Source organism: Barbus barbus, assembly GCF_936440315.1.
Source record: "Barbus barbus genome assembly, chromosome: 37".
NCBI classification, from domain to species: Eukaryota; Metazoa; Chordata; class Actinopteri; order Cypriniformes; family Cyprinidae; genus Barbus; species Barbus barbus.
Window position 1 is genome coordinate 25,569,695 of NC_136715.1, and position 17,277 is coordinate 25,586,971.

At 41.2% G+C, this 17,277-nt stretch overlaps 1 protein-coding gene across 4 annotated transcripts in view; it reads left to right on the plus strand.

Annotated features, from left to right (window-relative positions):
• LOC306856647 (engulfment and cell motility protein 2-like) overlaps positions 1-17,277 on the plus strand; it is an 83,685-nt gene that overhangs the window by 20,978 nt on the left and 45,430 nt on the right. For all 4 annotated transcript variants that reach the window (XM_079396005.1, XM_079396006.1, XM_079396008.1 and 1 more), the window contains exons 13-14: positions 2,857-2,961; positions 3,386-3,494. In XM_079396005.1, the coding sequence (XP_079252131.1) occupies positions 2,857-2,961; positions 3,386-3,494 (214 nt within the window). The remainder of the gene's footprint in view (positions 1-2,856; positions 2,962-3,385; positions 3,495-17,277) is intronic.

The following is a 17,277-nucleotide window of genomic DNA, read 5'->3' on the forward strand; positions in this document are numbered from 1 at the left end:
TAGCTCGTGTCCCGTGCCACAAAGCTGACTGCTGAGAAACATCAATGTGGGTCGTCTGAGCGAGAAATGACTGGCCTAAAGGCGGAAGCTCTACAGATGAAACTGCAGTAGCCTTTGGTCTGACCACAGGTGGTGAAATAGCTCTGGCTAGTACATCTACCTGGAACGTGGGTGATGCAGCACCACTGCTGAATGAATCACACTCTGATGGGCTGTGATACCCTGGAGGAGCTACTGAAAATCTAGAAAGACTGGCAGATCTCTCAATATCCACAGCGTAAACTTCTCCATACTGCACCAGCGATAGATCATCCATGGGCAGCTGCTCCACAGTCGAGACTGGCTCGGTCTGTCCACTGAGGTTCAACGGTGCTGCTGGAGAATCCGTCCTTGATAGGTAGTACGAACTGTCGTGAGGCACAGGGTCTGGTATAAGAGACTTCGGCAAGGCTACATCATAAGCTTGCAGACGTGTGGAAAGCTGGCGTGCTCTCGTCTGTGTGCGAACAGCGTGCGTAGTATCCGGGGAATGAAGCTGGCTCTGTTGCTCCATATCACCGCAGTGAATATAGTATCCGGCTCGAAGGACCAAAATGTACGGGACTAATAGATCGGTAGGGGTATTGATACTAATCCACCACGGAACTCGTGTAAAAAGCGCGACAGGAGACAGCGCACTCTTCAACTGTTTATCTGTATTTAACTGCTCACAGCAGATGGTACAACATTGCTGCAACTGGATCGGATATTGTACAACTTATGTTCACAAAGTGTTAAATGTGGTCTCTATTCAATCACGCACAATAACACCTAAAGAAATAACGGAGCAAACGACTGGGAAAGTGAAAGTAAAGCAACGTCAACTAGCGGCATACATTCATAATAAAAGTCCTTAATAAAGGTCCTTCCCTATAAAGATACATAGGGAATTTAGAACACGAATTGTTAATAGTAGTATGCATAGCAAATCAAGTCAAATTTTACCGTTGTTTATAGCAGCGGCAGCAGAAAGTATCTGGTTGCATGAAATTTCAGTGATAACACATGGGGTAAGTAACTCTTTAAAATTTAAATAGGCTTTTATCATTTTGTTTATTTAACAGGGCATATAGAGATTTTGTGAACTCTTCAAAGTGAAATAGGCATTATTTGTTTGCGTTTCATTGTTTAATAAAGACACTTATAGAAATTCTAAGTACTTTTGCATCTAAAAATGGATGGTATGTGAACTCTTCAAGCGAATAGGCATCATTTGTGTTTTGTTTATTTAAAAGTGGCTTATAGCAATTCTAAGTACCTTTGTGCAGCAGTATGCATAGTTATTCAGATTGCATGTAGCGAATTTAATAGCCATTTATGCTGCGACGCCCGGGGAGCAGTTGGGGGTTCGGTGCCTTGCTCAAGGGCACCTCAGTCTTGGTATTGAGGTTGGAGAGAGCGCTGGACTTTCACTCCCCCCACCTACAATCCCTGTCGGCCCGAGACTCGAACCCGCAACCTTTTGATTATGAGTCCAACTCTCTAACCATTAGGCCACGACTTCCCCATCTGCAATGCTAGAAAAAATATTAGCAGCAGGAAGTCAAATTATTGTTGCAAATTATTACAGCGGCAGCAGAAAGTAATTTAGTTGCTTGAAATTTCAGTGATAACGCATGGGGTTGTCATGTTACGCTGCTGCGAGAAGAATGTTGAAGACACAGAGTAGCATTCACAGTCTTTAATGAAAAAAGCACAAGGGATAATCCATAATAGGAGCTTGAGAAAACACACATAGAAAGAAAGAAGAAGGGGGGAGAACAGAACAAACAGGAACTTAAATGCAAGGGGTAATTAATCAAACACAGGCGCAACGAGTTCTAATCAAACTAAACGAGGACAGGAACATGACCAAATAGAAACAGGGGCAAAACAGGTCCATAATCCTGACATATCGCCCCCTCTCGGAAGGTGCATCCTTGCACTGTAGATACAACAGAGGGAGGGATGGGTGGGAACTTGGGAGGAGGACGGACACCCGGGAGGTGGCCGGCAGACAGAGACCAGGGAGGTGACGAAGGAGGGAGAAGACAGGAGGGACCTGGAGCAGGAGGAGCCAGGCGGGACCCAGGCCACAGTCATGATGTCGACCCACGGTGGAGGCGACGGAGGGAGGTGCCATGGAGGAGGAAGGGCCGACGACTCCAGGGGGCCGACCAACGGTGGCTGAGCAGGTGGTGGAGGAGCCCGAGGCGAAGACAGAGAGACGATGAGCCAGGTCAACGGGGAGGATCCGGAGGGATGATTTTAAGCATATTATTGTATAGCAGCAGCATTCATATTTAATTGTTTTGTTTTCTTCTTCTTTTCTTTGTTGAGGGGTTATTTTATATGCTATTTGTGCAGCAAAATACATCAACATTGTCATATCCATCACCATGCTAAAATCTTCTGAGAGTTGTCATGATTGAAATGATGATCAATGATGGTGACGTGCTGATGTGTGTGATGGTTTTATGATGATCGGTGATGATGTGTTTGATGTAATGGTTTAATGATGATCTGTGATGGTGATGTGCTAATGATGGTTTGATGATCATTGGTGATAGTGATGAGATGATGTGTGTGATGCTTTCATGATGATCAATGATGGTGATGTGTTAATGTGATATGATGGTTTGATGATGATTGGTGATAGTCATGTGATGACGTGTGATGTGATGGTTTGATTATGATTGCTAATAGTCATGTAATGGTGTGTGTGTGATGTGATGCTTTGATGATGATCAGTGATGTTGATGTGCTGATATGATATGATGGTTTGATAATAATTGGTGATAGCGATGTGCTGATGTGTGTATTATGTTTTGTGCTCAGAATCCTGTGAATCCTGCAATGGATTTCACTCAGACACCCCCGGGAATGTTGGCACTAGACAACATGCTTTACCTTGCCAAAGTGCATCAGGACACATATATCAGAGTAAGAACACACATCCATAACTCTCATCTCTTTTGTTTTCTATGTATTTTCTCAAGCACAATGTCCTCTTTGTAATTGTTGAGTAAAAGTAATTATGCAAAACAGGGTCAACTATAATAATTACACAATAATAATACTACATTATAATATTGTGTTATTCTCCCAGATGACCCTTTTTATATCTTGCATCACTTTTCAAAGAAAAAAAGTTAATTGATTATTTATCCTTTCTTTTCAGTGGAACATGTGGTGTGGTGATGCTCATGTGCTTGGGTCTTTTGTGTTCCACCTTTCTCTTCTCCCTTCTGTTTCCTATGTCCTCTTTCACCTTTTCTATTGATAAAAACATATAATAATAAAATAGCAAAAGATAAAAATGATCCAAATGTCAGTGGCCTATACATACTGTGGTTTTGTTTTGCAGATTGTTCTAGAAAACTGCAGTCGAGAAGATAAACATGAGTGTCCATTTGGCCGCTCTGCCATTGAGCTGACACGCACGCTGTGTGATATTCTGCAGGTTGGAGAACTGCGTAAGTATTCTGCCATCTTTTCGATTCCTCAGTTCACTGATGAATGAGTTGGACTTTGTTCTGAGGCTCAATTAGAGCAGCTTTAGAGGAGATCCAGAGCGATTTCCACCTGAAAATGAACTTTATTATTCTCTCATCATTCACTCATCCTACAGACATTATTGCTGTAATCCAGAGTAGGGGTATGTGATATTGACAAAAAATGAAATCTCAATATTTTCTGTGATTTTATTGATAACAATAATTAGACATTATTTTGCTGATTGTGCTGATATCTTAAGGAACACCTATTATGCAAAATCCAATGTGTGTTGGCAGTGTGTGAACACAACCACCCTACTATGATAAAAATCCACCCACACATTTTTCAATCCCCTTTAGACCAAGTCAGTGTCACTAGGCCTGCCGTTTTGATTCTCACGCAGTGTGACGTCACATTGCGTAGGACCGGGCCACAGGGGTTGATTGATAGACCTGCATTGCCATAGTTTCCGCCCTCAGCGGTTGTAAGCTGTCCTCCATTTTCTCCATGCTCGAGCAGCTGTTGCGTCAACAATGTCTCGCAAGCAATCCCCGTGCTATGTGTTTGGATGTAAGACTGAACATAAGAGTCTTCATTTTCTCACAACATCTGAGCTGCTGAGGCCGCAGTGGATTACTTTAATTTTTCAAGGTAATGTGCCTCAAAATTAGGGCTGTGTATTGGCAAGAATCTGGCGATACGATGTTGCAATACGATATATTGTGATACATTGCAATACTGCAAGCAAGGCGATATATTGGGGTATTTCTTATTTTAGGAATAGGATATATATTTTTTAGGAAAGCTGTCATTAAGAACACACCACCATATGCAAACCTTAGCAAAAAATAAATAAATAAAATAGTTTAACCAGAACACACTGCAGAACTGCACTGGGATCTGCATTTGCAATAATCAGTCCCTATAACATTCAACATTATTGAACTACTTTTTGTGCAGTACGAGTAAAGGGGGAAATATTCAAGTGCTTGCATGATTCTTTAGTTAACCTGTTAACCTTTGCCAGAGCGACGGCGCACTGAACGCTCTTTGTTTGCATGTGTCATTGTTTTCTAATAGAATAAATGAAATAGGACAAAGTTAATCTTGACAAACTATATATCATTCTGAAGGTCTAAGCCTCAAGCATCGACGACAGATCACTGTTTTTCGATGGAAAGCTTATAAGGAATGTATTTGCTACATTTGTGTAAGCAGTACACATCCAAACACGCTGAGTAAAAAAGCAGTACGTACCTTTATCATTGTAACAACGAGCCACAAACGCGTCCACTGCTGAAATCCCAGTTTAGTTAGAGAGGTAAGGGTCCACAGAACAACATCCCAGTGAGCACTTTTAGTCCAGCGAAACAATAACGTTGTAATAAGAATGACTATTCCTTTGTTTACATTTCATTTCTTCGGGAGAGTTATTGCTCGCGTCTGTTATGGAATAAATTACGATCAAAAACAGCGTCTTGGTGGTAAAAAAACAACACAGTGTTGTAGCATACAGTTTTACAAACAGAATGAGACCGTCCACGGAAAAAAAAGTCTCAGATAAACGGAATATAGTTTATTTGAATTTGGCGCTCTCTCCTGAGTGACGCACGCTGTGACGCAGCTGTCATCTGAGCGGGGCGTAACTTAGCGATCTGCTTTTTCCATAAAAAAACCTTCTTTTTTTTTTCTTCAACATTTTTTATATGTGTGTGTGTGTATTGTGTGGGGAATGTGGCCGTATCTGCATGATTATCATCTGTATGGACGCACATCAGCGTGTTTATTACCGACTCTATGACGGCTATTATTGTGATTCAATGATCAGCTATTATTGATTATATGGCCCTTCTGTTTGATTATCATCTGTATGGACATCAGCGTGTGATTACTGACTATATGACCATGTCTGCCAATATCACTTCATGTCTGGCAATCAGAATATATACTTCACTATACATACTATATACGAAGCAATTTTTTTCCATTTTTTTTTTCCTTTTTTATTACTCAAATAATTATTTGTGTATTTTTTAGTGCTCAAATAAATCACTTATATGATGTCTAAAATTCTGTCTATTATTTTATATTTGAAAAACTATGCAGGAATATGTATAATGACTAAAATAGTTTGTATAATTCTGCAATACATTTGGTGGTTATTTTTCCTCAAACAGGGGGGGTGGGAGGACTATAAATAGTTTCAGAAAAAATATTGCAGGAATCTCATTTTTCATGGTATCTTCTTCAAATTTGAAATATAAACTCATGAGACATGTGGCTTTCAATCCATTACTTAGTAATTACTGGCAGCAAACTATATTAACGCTAACATTAGTGGAGTGCCCTGATGCTAGTATTTTCTGTCACTGTTTAAGTTCAGAGATAAAGACTAGCGGTCGGGAAATGAACTCAAAACGAAACAACTGCCATGAATCTTGTATGATTTTTTTTTTTATATCGATATTCCGTTTTAGAGAATCGATACAGTATCACCAAATAAAATATTGCGATGCTCGCGTGTATAGATATTTTCTTACACCCCTACTCAAAATCTACCTAAATACGTGTATCACTCCAGACACATTTGTGAATGTCATGTCGTTATAGTGCCTAGCGTTTTAACCGTATTTGTGTGAGTACATTAAGTATTTTTTAATGATCAGCACCGTGCTTGTGAGATTAGTTTGCGCCGTTCGTAGCGCGAGATTCGTTCGGTAGCGCGGTCACGCGGCTCAGTCTATGGATCCATGGCGATGACAGATCAGCGCAGCACGAGCTCGGTAACATCGTGCTGTTTCATCCCACTTTCAATGCATTTGGCTTCCCATATGTACGGCTAAACACCGGTTCTCTCGCTCTCAGTTATACTGCTTCTCCCAGCTATTTATTGCTGTAGATATGCAATGCAGAGAGACGTATATGCGACACCCTCTTCTGGAGACATTTACATTTAGTCATTAGTCATTGCTCTTTGAAGGTCAGCTGGTCATCAAAGATTACACCAAGATTTCTGACCGAAGTTGATGGGGTAATTGTTGATGAACCTAACTGGATCGTGAAGTCATGCTGTAGAGTTGGAGTGGCAGGGAAGGCAAGAAGCTCAGTCTTTGCCAGGTTGAGCTGTAGGTGACGTTCTTTCATCCATGCCGAGATGTCCGCCAGGCAGCCTGAGATCCGTGCAGCTACCGTTGGATCATCTGGTTGAAAAGACAGATAGAGCTGTGTGTCATCAGTGTAGCAATGGTAGCAGAATCAGAGACAGCCGTGTTTTTCTACAGCACTGCGCATTATAACCAATCACACGTGATTCTGTTGAGCTTATGAATACAATGGCCATTAAGAGGCGTCCAGATGAGTCATCGCTGAAACAGCTGTTTTGTTCAGTGCGCGCACTCCCTGAATGAATTCTGCTCTCTGCCGATTTCTCTCATCAGAAACAACAAAGTGCAGAAGTGCATACGATGTAAGCAAGATATTAATTTCACAATGTAAGCAACTTCAGTGATTAATGGGAGTTTTTGAGAGTGCTTTAATTCTGGCTAAGTCAATGATAATGTTCTTTGATAATGTAAATGGAGTACTTAGTGCAAATAGCCCACCTTTTGGCAGAGGCTATTTACAATAATTCCGCCCACCAAGTGTGATTGGGACTGTCAAGATTATAAAAAGCTGCTATAAACCAACAGCCTCAGTGGCACAGATGGTAAAGCATGGACTGTTGTATTTTTAACTGATCAACTAGAGTTCGAACCCGCCTTTTGCCGAACTTTTTTTCTCCCTTTTCAAATCTCATATCACATCGTAAAGGCATTTATTTTTAATAAAAATTAAAGAAATAACCAAAAAGTAGAAAATTAAGTATCAGGTAGGGTTAGGGTACGTGTAGGGAGGGCTTTATTGTATCAATAAGCTGACATCCATTTAATAATCTGAATTAAAATTATAATTTACACTCAATATATTATTATTGCATACTGTTTTATAATGTAATACAATACTTAAGTGCAATTGCCACTATTTTGCAACAAGTAGTATAAATAGCAGAAAATCCTGCTATTTTAACATAGTGTAAATATAATCTATAGCTATTTGCACTTAGTGTAGATAAAATCCATAGCTATTTGAACTTAAGAAAAATGACCGCAATTTCAATTGAGGGGGGCCTATAATCAGTCATAATCCATCCCTGCCTTGGAGAAGGTGTTAGGGGATTGGGTCAAGAGGACATGTTGTAGGATGGCTGGACAGGAGAAGTTTGGATACTTCCGCCTCAGTGATCTACGAACAAGTATTCAAACACTTACGCGCTGCTGTTCGTCTCTTCTGGTGACTAATCGACTTTTCCCAAGGAATAACAGTGGCCAAGCAGTTTAAATAGATGGGACGGTAATATGCAGCTCATTTGCATTTAAAGCCATACACTCCAAATTACCTCTTTTTTTAGACACACCCCAAAAATGACATTTTCCAGCTGTTGTAATAAATTATCTGTTGGGTGTTTTTGGCTGAAACTTCATAGATACATTCTGGGGACACCCAAGCCCAATTTTACATCTTGTAAAAAGATGGCATAATAGGTGCCCTTTAAGGACTTCCATGGACAGCTGACTCCTGAAGTTTTGATGTTCTTCGTATTCTGTGTGGTGGTCAGTTCACAGCAGTGATAGAAATTAATATTTTCCAATAAGTTGATTTTTAGCTTTTATGGGCAGTTTTACCTTTATAAAGCCATTTTGTTTTCTAAAAGTTTGCATAATATTTATAGTCAAATTCTTACAATTTGTCAATTAGAATAATAAGACATTTGGGCTGTTACCAAGCAAATGAAATCAGTATCAACAAAATTAATCTTTGCAATCCCAGTGTAATGGAACGGGTCTGACACAGATGGTAAGTGGAGTAACAAGGTGTTTATTTACAGCGTGCAATTGTGAATAGCAAACGTGAGGAGTCTTCAGATGTGGTGAGTGTCTCTTCGTGAGGTTTCAGGTGAGCGGGATGTCAATAGTAATCAGTCTTTCTGATCTTACAGATCCTGGGGGTTCGCCGCGGCTGAGCGGCTGAGAGATGCGGGGATCCGATCGAGCCAACGGAACAGACGAGGAAGAGGACTGGAATGGAGAAGACAGAAGGTAAGTAGGGACAGGTAAGTAATCGCAGGTAGTAATACTCAGCTTCGTAAGGTAGCAGAGATGGTCCATGTGGTAATCCGGAGATCGGACAACTGGTGACTTTGGTGACTGTGGTTATATGTGGTTGGTGATAATGAGGTGCAGGTGCCGGTGATTAAAATTCAGGTGAGGTGGATCGGGGTAACTGGCTCTGGGAGGAGCCTGGTCCTTCTGTTACACCCAGACAGCAACATAGTTTTGGCCCACATCTGGCCCGTGTGAAATCCATGCGGGCCAGATGTGGGCCGGATCTGGGCCGACACTGCTTGCTGTCTGGGATGCAAAGGAAACAGAAGCTGTGGCTTTAGATGTATTTACACTCTGTTTAATGCAGCTTAAAGAGACATTGGATGCTTTAACCTGTAGTTACAAATGCATAAATAATGTTTTTATATTTTAAACATTAAACTTAAGTGTTTATGTTTAAGTACTGCTAATGTTTGATATTATTTAAAAAATGAAGATACAGTGGCATTTGTGTTAATGTAAACAGTTAAGCAAGTGGAAGATGTAATGATCTCCAAAAGGCATAAAGTTACAGATGACACATTCCCATTATAGCCTATTTTAAACTTTTTATTTTTTCATCTTTTACATTTTCAAAATAACAGAAAAGGAAAATGGCCTGCAGCAAAAGTTTGGGCACCCTGCATAGTTTGTACCTAGTAACACCCCCTTTGGCAAGTATCACAACCAAGAGTCTTTCATTTCTTGTTTGAGGGATTTTCGCCCATTCTTCCTTACAACAGTCTTCAAGTTCTGTGAGATTCCTGGGCCGTCTTGCACGCACTGCTCTATTGAGGTCTATCCACAGATTTTCAATAATGTTTAGGTCAGGAGACTGTGAGGACCATGGCAAAACCTTCAGCTTGCGCCTCTTGAGGAAGTCCATTGTGGATTTTGAGGTGTGTTTAGGATCGTGATCCGTTTGTAGAAGCCATCCTCTTTTCAACTTCAGCTTTTTTACGGATGGTGTTATGTTTGCTTCCAGAATTAGTTGGAATTTAATTGAATCCATTCTTCCCTCTACCCATGAAATGTTCCTCATGCCATTGGCTGCAATACAACCCCAAAGCATGATGTGTTCTTTTGGACTGGTGTTCTTTTAACATGAGACATGAACATGAAATTCCGTGCCCTTTGTTCTCCAAACATACCTTAGCTCATTGCGGCCAAAGAGTTCTATTTTAACCTCATCGGTCCACGGGACTTCTTTCCAAAATGCATCAGGCTTGTGTAAATGTTCTTTTGTAAAATTCAGATGCTGAATTTTGTGGTGAGGACGCAGGAGAGGTTTCCTTCTGATGACTCTTCCATGAAGGCCATATTTGTGCAGGTCCTTCACATATCCGATTCAGCACAAATCAGATATTTGTGCTGATATTACTTAAAAAAATAGCAAAAGAGTGTTTCATGTATAACTTTATGCCTTTTGGAGATCATTTCATCTTCCACTTGCTTAACTGTTCACACCAACAGAAATTTTGACCAGGGTTGCCCAAACTTACGCATGCCACTGGACTTTAAATGTGAAATTAAAACGGCCAGTATGTGGCAGCTATTATGCGTCGGGTGGTTGTGGCAAATAAGGCGCTCGACGAAGGAATAAAACAAAAGGAGTATTCTTTATTCAACAGCATCAACTCACATAAGACATTAACTAACTTTAGAACAGACAAACACTAAGGGGAAACTCAGGATTTATAAAGGGATTGGGACAAAAGCACAAACGAGATAATTAATCAAACACAGGTGATGGGGATGATAGATTTATTAACTAATGACTGGGAAAACCAAATATGGGCAAAACAGGGAACTAAACAGAAACCAAACCGTTACAGATATCGCCCCCCTCCCGGAAGGTGCATCCCGCACCGTAACAGTAACATCGGGGAGGGGGGGGCGGGCGCCCTGGAGGCTGGAGCTGGACCAGGACAGGGAGGAGACAAGGGAAGGATCAGGAGACTCAGGAGACCATGGCAGACCTGGAGACTCGGGAGGCCATGGCGGATCCGGTGACACGGGATGCCATGGCGGATCAGGGAGGTTGGACGGCCATGGCGGATCAGGGAGGTTGGACGGCCATGGCGGGACTGGAGACTCGGGGAGCCATGGCAGGTCAGGTAACTTGGATGGCCATGGCGGTATAATTCTTTTGGGAGCCCAAGGTGGATCAGGGAGCTCAGTGGCCTTGGCCCGGCCACACAGGCAGAGACTATATGGCCCCCCCCCAATTTTTTTTTGGGGATGTTCCCCTCTAGGGGCCACATTGGAGGAGCAGGCTCTGTGAGAAGCTCAGGAGGAGCGGGCTCTGTGGGAAGCTCTGGAGGAGCGGGCTCTGTGGGAAGCTCTGGAGGAGTGGACACTTGGGGGCGCTCTGGAGGAGCGGCCTCTTGGGGGCGCTCTTGCAGCACGGACTCTTGGGGGCGCTCTTGCGGCGCGGATTCTTGGGGGCGCACGGGAGGCGCGGAGCTGGACAGAACCAGCGGAGACGAAGGAGAGCTGGACGGGACCAGCGGAGACGCAGGAGAGCTGGACGGGACCAGCGGAGATACAGGAGAGTATTTGCGAGGAACAGGCACTAGAGGGCACTGGCGAGGAGCAGGCACTGGAGGGCACTTGCGAGGAGCAGGCACTGGAGGGCACTGGCGATGAGCAGGCACTGGAGGGCACTGGCGAGGAGTAGGCACTGGAGGGCACTTGCGAGGAGCAGGCACTGGAGGGCACTGGCGATGAGCAGGCACTGGAGGGCACTGGCGAGGAGTAGGCACTGGAGGGCACTGGCGAGGAGCAGGCACTGGAGTCCATGACATTCCCTCATAAGCAATCAGAATTCCCACCGGCACCTGAACTTCCTCCCTCGGTGGCTCGGGGTGAGCCGTAATAGGCGGCGGAACCATCTTCGCCATGGACGGCGTAACGTTCATTGCCTCCTGCGGCGGTATCCTCTTCGCCGCGGGCGGAACATTCAACGCCTGACACGGCGGTATCCTTTTCGCCGCGGGCCGAACGTTCATCGCCTTGTTCGGCGGTATCCTCTTCGCCGCGAGTGGATACATCATCGCTCCGGACGGCGGGTTGGTCCTGGATCGGGGCTGGACACTCTCCAGACACCGGAGGATCCCCTCCCTCCAGCTGAGTCCGATGGTGGGAGGTCTGGGAGGTCAACGGGGCGATTGTAATTCGCCCCGATCCAGAACAAGGAGTTCAGCGTCTCGTCGTCAAGCCCCGTCCAAACAGCGAGTCCGCTGAACTCCCTCGCAAACTCGTCCAGCGGTAGATCTCGGCCAGCCAGGGCAATGATGCGATCCGCAAACTCCATCTTACGGTAGTGGTCCGTTCTTCTGTTATGCGTCGGGTGGTTGTGGCAAATAAGGCGCTCGACGAAGGACTAAAACAAAAGGAGTATTCTTTATTCAACGGCATCAACTCACATAAGACATTAACTAACTTAAGAACGGACAAACACTAAGGGGAAACTCAGGACTTATAAAGGGATTGGGACAAAGGCACAAACAAGATAATTAATCAAACACAGGTGATGGGGATGATAGATTAATTAACTAATGACTGGGAAAACCAAATATGGGCAAAACAGGGAACTAAACAGAAACCAAACCGTTACAGCAGCAAGTCACTCTTAATAAGTACTCATATTGTTATTGAAACAAATCATTTAAACGGGCGATTCATTCAGAAATGAAACACCATAATGTTGCTTGGAGACACAAAATGGTGCTTTGTTTGGAATTAATTTTGTTGAAATAGAGCACAATGTGGTATCTAATATGTAGTGCAGGGGTGTCAAACTCATTTTCACTGAGGGCCACTTCAAAATTATGGCTGCCATCAAAGGGCCGGTTGAAACTACAAATGTTACTACTTTTGTTAAATAACTATTGTTAAATAACTGTCTCTATTCAAGTTACAAATATTGCATATGCATTTGCACAGATGTAAAAATATATGTTATTGCTCTGTGTTATTTGAACATAAATAGTTTTAAATGATCAGGTTAAGAAATCCAAATTACTCCATAAATCAAAGTAAATAAAGACAAGTATCCTCAGACACAGGTCATTACATTATCTTTGTTAACTTTTTTGTAACATTTATGGTACACCAAATAATTGTGACAGATATGGCATTTAATAAAACAAATGAGCCCAGTCTCGTGAAAGTGCGTATAGCACAATGTTCTGTTTCTATTTAGCATGCAGTTTATATGCAGAAATTAGGCTTGTTCAACTTCATGCGGCGCTGCAAAGATTGTCTGCCGCCTGACAAAAGCAATGCAATGGTTAGGACATTTGTCCGACTTTGATCGGCGCTACAGCCACCTTACAATCACATGTGCCATCAAAGTACCGCAAGAGCAAAATGAGACCAGCCACCGAGGTCAGGTGCTGCAGTTGCTCAAAATCGGCTGTGAGAGCCTTGATGACGACACACTTTTTTCTCATTAGATAGATTCTGTGATGACAAGCACAAGGTGTGTTGCATGTGTTTATTCTAACAATTAATTTCCACAAATCTGTTTTTTACTTACTTACTTACTTTTGTCATTTAGCAGACGCTTTTGTCCAAAGCGACTTACAAATAAGATTCTTTTTAAGATAATCTGTTTTTATAACAGTAAAGTTTTTTTAGTGTAGTCACACTGTTATCTTGAGTAATTTTTATCAAAAACACTGATAAAAGCATATATACCCACACTATATTGGTATTTAGTAGCCTATATGTTTATGCTGAACTTTATTCTTGAACAGATTGCGCTGTATTAAGCAGTATATAAAAAGTGTTTCTGTTGCTCATAAAAACATTTCTGTGTATTTCACATATGTTGCATTTAATTCGCATTATCTGTGATAAGAGTATGCAAACACCGTCCGGGTGTCACTACCAGGAGCAGAAAGTGTCCGACTTGACGTCTCCACTTTTAATTCCGCCCCGACTACAAGCGGCTACTCTCGCCAGCCAGTGGCAGGCTAGTATAGGTCAGTGGTGTCAAAAGTATTCACATTCATTACTCAAGTAGAAGTATAGATACTAGGGTTTAAAAAGACTTCTGTAGAAGTTGAAGTATCAACTCAAGTTTTTTACTCAGGTAAAAGTGTAAAAGTACTGGTTTCAAAACTACTTAAAGTATAAAAGTAAAAGTAATGGAAGGAAAAAAAAATGCCATTAAGGACAAAAGCTTAGGCCGCGGCACAGGGGCCTATTGTGCACTACCCCACCTCCTCAAAAAAACATTTTTCTAAAGGCCATAATGACTATAATGTTATATTAAAATGTTAATGTTGAAAAATGTGGGATGCACTAGGCTACCTGTTTCAGCCGGATATGTGCCCACTGAAAATGAACGCATTTTAGTACAATGCAAATACATTAAAAACCCATATATGTGTACTACTGAGCATTAACGTGTTTCATGGAGCGGAAGATATGATGACTAGTTGCCTGTAAGTATTGTAATGGTGCAAAAAGTCAAACTTCAGAGGCATGTCATCAATAACCTTTATTGGAATGTAAATGTACATCCAAGCTTAGCTGCAGGAATCTGTGAGGGCAACGGACGAAGAGAAAGCACCCGTTTGATAAATGAGCCAGTAGTGGAGAAATAATAACTTTTAAGAAATAATCTTTTTTGAGTGTGACGTGATTTGTGTCATGTGCAGGTGCGATGGATCGCGTACAAACCAATAGGGTGTCGGAATATTCTCATCCAACCACAATTCACTCTATCCGGATGGCGCGATTTATCTGGATAGGTTTTTATTTTTTTTTGAGCGATGAGCAAGGGCGATGCTAGGATGTTCATTTTAGGGGGGCTCAGCCCCCAATGATGGTATAATAATAAAAAATAAATAAATATTTACAAAAAAATGTATTAATAGGGTAGGATGGTATACTAAACTTATTGCAGTATTCCACTGTATTGCATAGATGGGTATAACATCCGAGTACAAGCCAAATACAAGTCTACCTGATCTCACACACACACACACACCTGTTTACTGTACAAACCAAAAATGTTACTGTTTGCATTACTAGTACAAATCTTTTTCTATGCTCAAGTACAAACAGAAAATTGTAAACATAAAACATCATATCACTTTAAACTTACACTGACTATCCATATTAGCAATATAAACAACACAGCTATAAGGCTGGACAATGGATTAAACTATGTGGGTGCTGTGATTAACTTCTAAAAGTAAAAAAATAAAAAAACCCTGCAAAACTGAAGCAGTCTGTGAGAAGGACACACAATGTTTCAATCTCTGTCAATCACTCTGATATGCAATTAAAATGAGTGCACTGACTGAGTGCTGTCTGTCACTGTCTTTAATCACTTCTATGCATAACTGTATGGTAGTTAATGCCACATGCACTGTAATATTAAGTTCTATATTGAAAGCTAAATTTTCAAATGAAAATAGCAATAACGTGATCGTTTTATAAAGTATGCGTATAATGTGTTAAGGGCTTTCGCTGAAGCAAACAGCTGTGGTGTGATGAGTGGTGAATGCAGCGAAAACTTTACAGAAGATTGGAAACCGATTACTCTCCCATGACTTTTTGTAAACTGTATTTAAGACAAAGAACTGCACAGATGTAGATATTATAACAATCAATCGATAAACACACACCTTGTCCTCTCCTCTGCGCCACCGCAGTCTGTGGATTGAAGACACGCAGAAAGATGGGGAGGAGCCAGAAGGCTGTTGCCGTTTGAAATTTAAAGGGGAAGAATCGCAAGATTTTTAGGGGGAAATTTAGGGGTGCTAAAGCCCCCCTAAAAATGGCCTAGCAACGCCCATGACGATGACAAGCCGGAATGAAAACGAGCCGAAATGAAATAGGAGTAACGAGGCTATTTTTAAAATGTAAGGAGTAGAAAGTACAGATAATTGCGTGAAAATGTAAGGAGTAGAAGTAAAAAGTCGGCTGAAAAATAATTACTCCAGTAAAGTATAGATACCCAAAATTTCTACTTAAGTAAGGTAACGAAGTATTTGTACTTCGTTACTTGACACCTCTGGTATAGTTCATCTCGAACAAGCCTATTGACTTTGGCGTGCATATGATACGCAATCAATGCTTGTAGTAGAAAAAAAAGAAGTGGCGGTACTCAACCCCACTCCCCCACCCAAAAATAAATAAATACAAACTAAAGTACTAAAAAAAGTACTTTTTTATTTTCATAATTTGCAGTGAATGTATATAGTGCCAAAATAAATAAATTATTAATTGTTTGCAATTCAATTCACATTTATTTGTATAGCTTTTTTCATGATACACAGTTGCGAAGCAGCATCACAGAAAATGAACATTTCTACATTATATTTAGTAGTTTACAGCACTTTTAAAAAAAAAAAATGCATAAGTCAATCTGCGATACCAAACAGGAACACAGGGGGACGCCAAAAGACCACTAAATGAGCTACCTTGACCTGACTGATCCAGATTTACTAAACCACTGACTACTGCGTAATCTAAAACACCTTCAACCAGCATCCAGTATAAAACACTTTTAAGCCAAATAGCTTTCTAATATATATATATATATATATATATATATATATATATATATCTTTTTTTTTTTTTTTTTTACTGACATCTGTACGTGAGTACTATTATATCCGCCATCTCTGATGACATCGGCCATGTTTTCTCTGCATTAGCGCTGTTTTGAACTTACTGTTTGAATGCATTCTCTTACTGGATCCTTAGATTTTCCAGGAGTTTACCGGTTGATCTGATCACAAAAAAACCAGCTTCTTTTTCTTTTCATTTTGTATTGTCTTCGTTAAAACTTTACTGATTCAAATTAGTAATTAGCCTAATATTTTATTACTCTGAGCTAAGGGTGACCACCCTATAGATCTGTTGCAGGACTGTAAATCTGATTTTGTGGGACAATGCTGGACCTGTACGAAACAGATACATTTAGATTACTACTGTTATGCTATGTAAATACTGATTTACATTAGTTGGCATATGTGCGTTTCTGCCATTGGATGCCCACACTCCAGGTTGCGTTTATTAAACTCAAGAGAGAAGATCATTTTTGAGTGCACGCATGTGATGTCTGACCGATAGAAAGCGCAACCGTTTTCTGTGAGTGAATGAATGAGAGATTTGCACTCACGCATTTAATGCGCTCTTGCATAGGCTATATAATGTGCTCAGGACATTTGTCATTAAAATAACTCCGTAGAAACTGCCTCAAACAAACGATTAAAACGAGAAGAAAGTCGAGTCTGAAAGCTACAATCGATTTTTTAATTCGAGAATGGAGAATAGGCTATGGTGTTTTTCAGTCGGTGAAGCACTTGATGAGGTCCGCTTTATTGCTTTGAGCCGTCCACGCAGTCGTCATCAACCGAAAAACCCCACACCTGTAATCCTAACCACTGCATATCATATGCACACCAAAGTCCATTTCTGCTTATAAATAGAACGCCAAATAGAAACAGAAACTTGTCATATTGATAAGCACTTTCATAATTTACGATATAAAGCTGCATAGATTTTTATTTTAAGACAATGCTCTCGAGGGCCACATAAATTATGTGTCGGG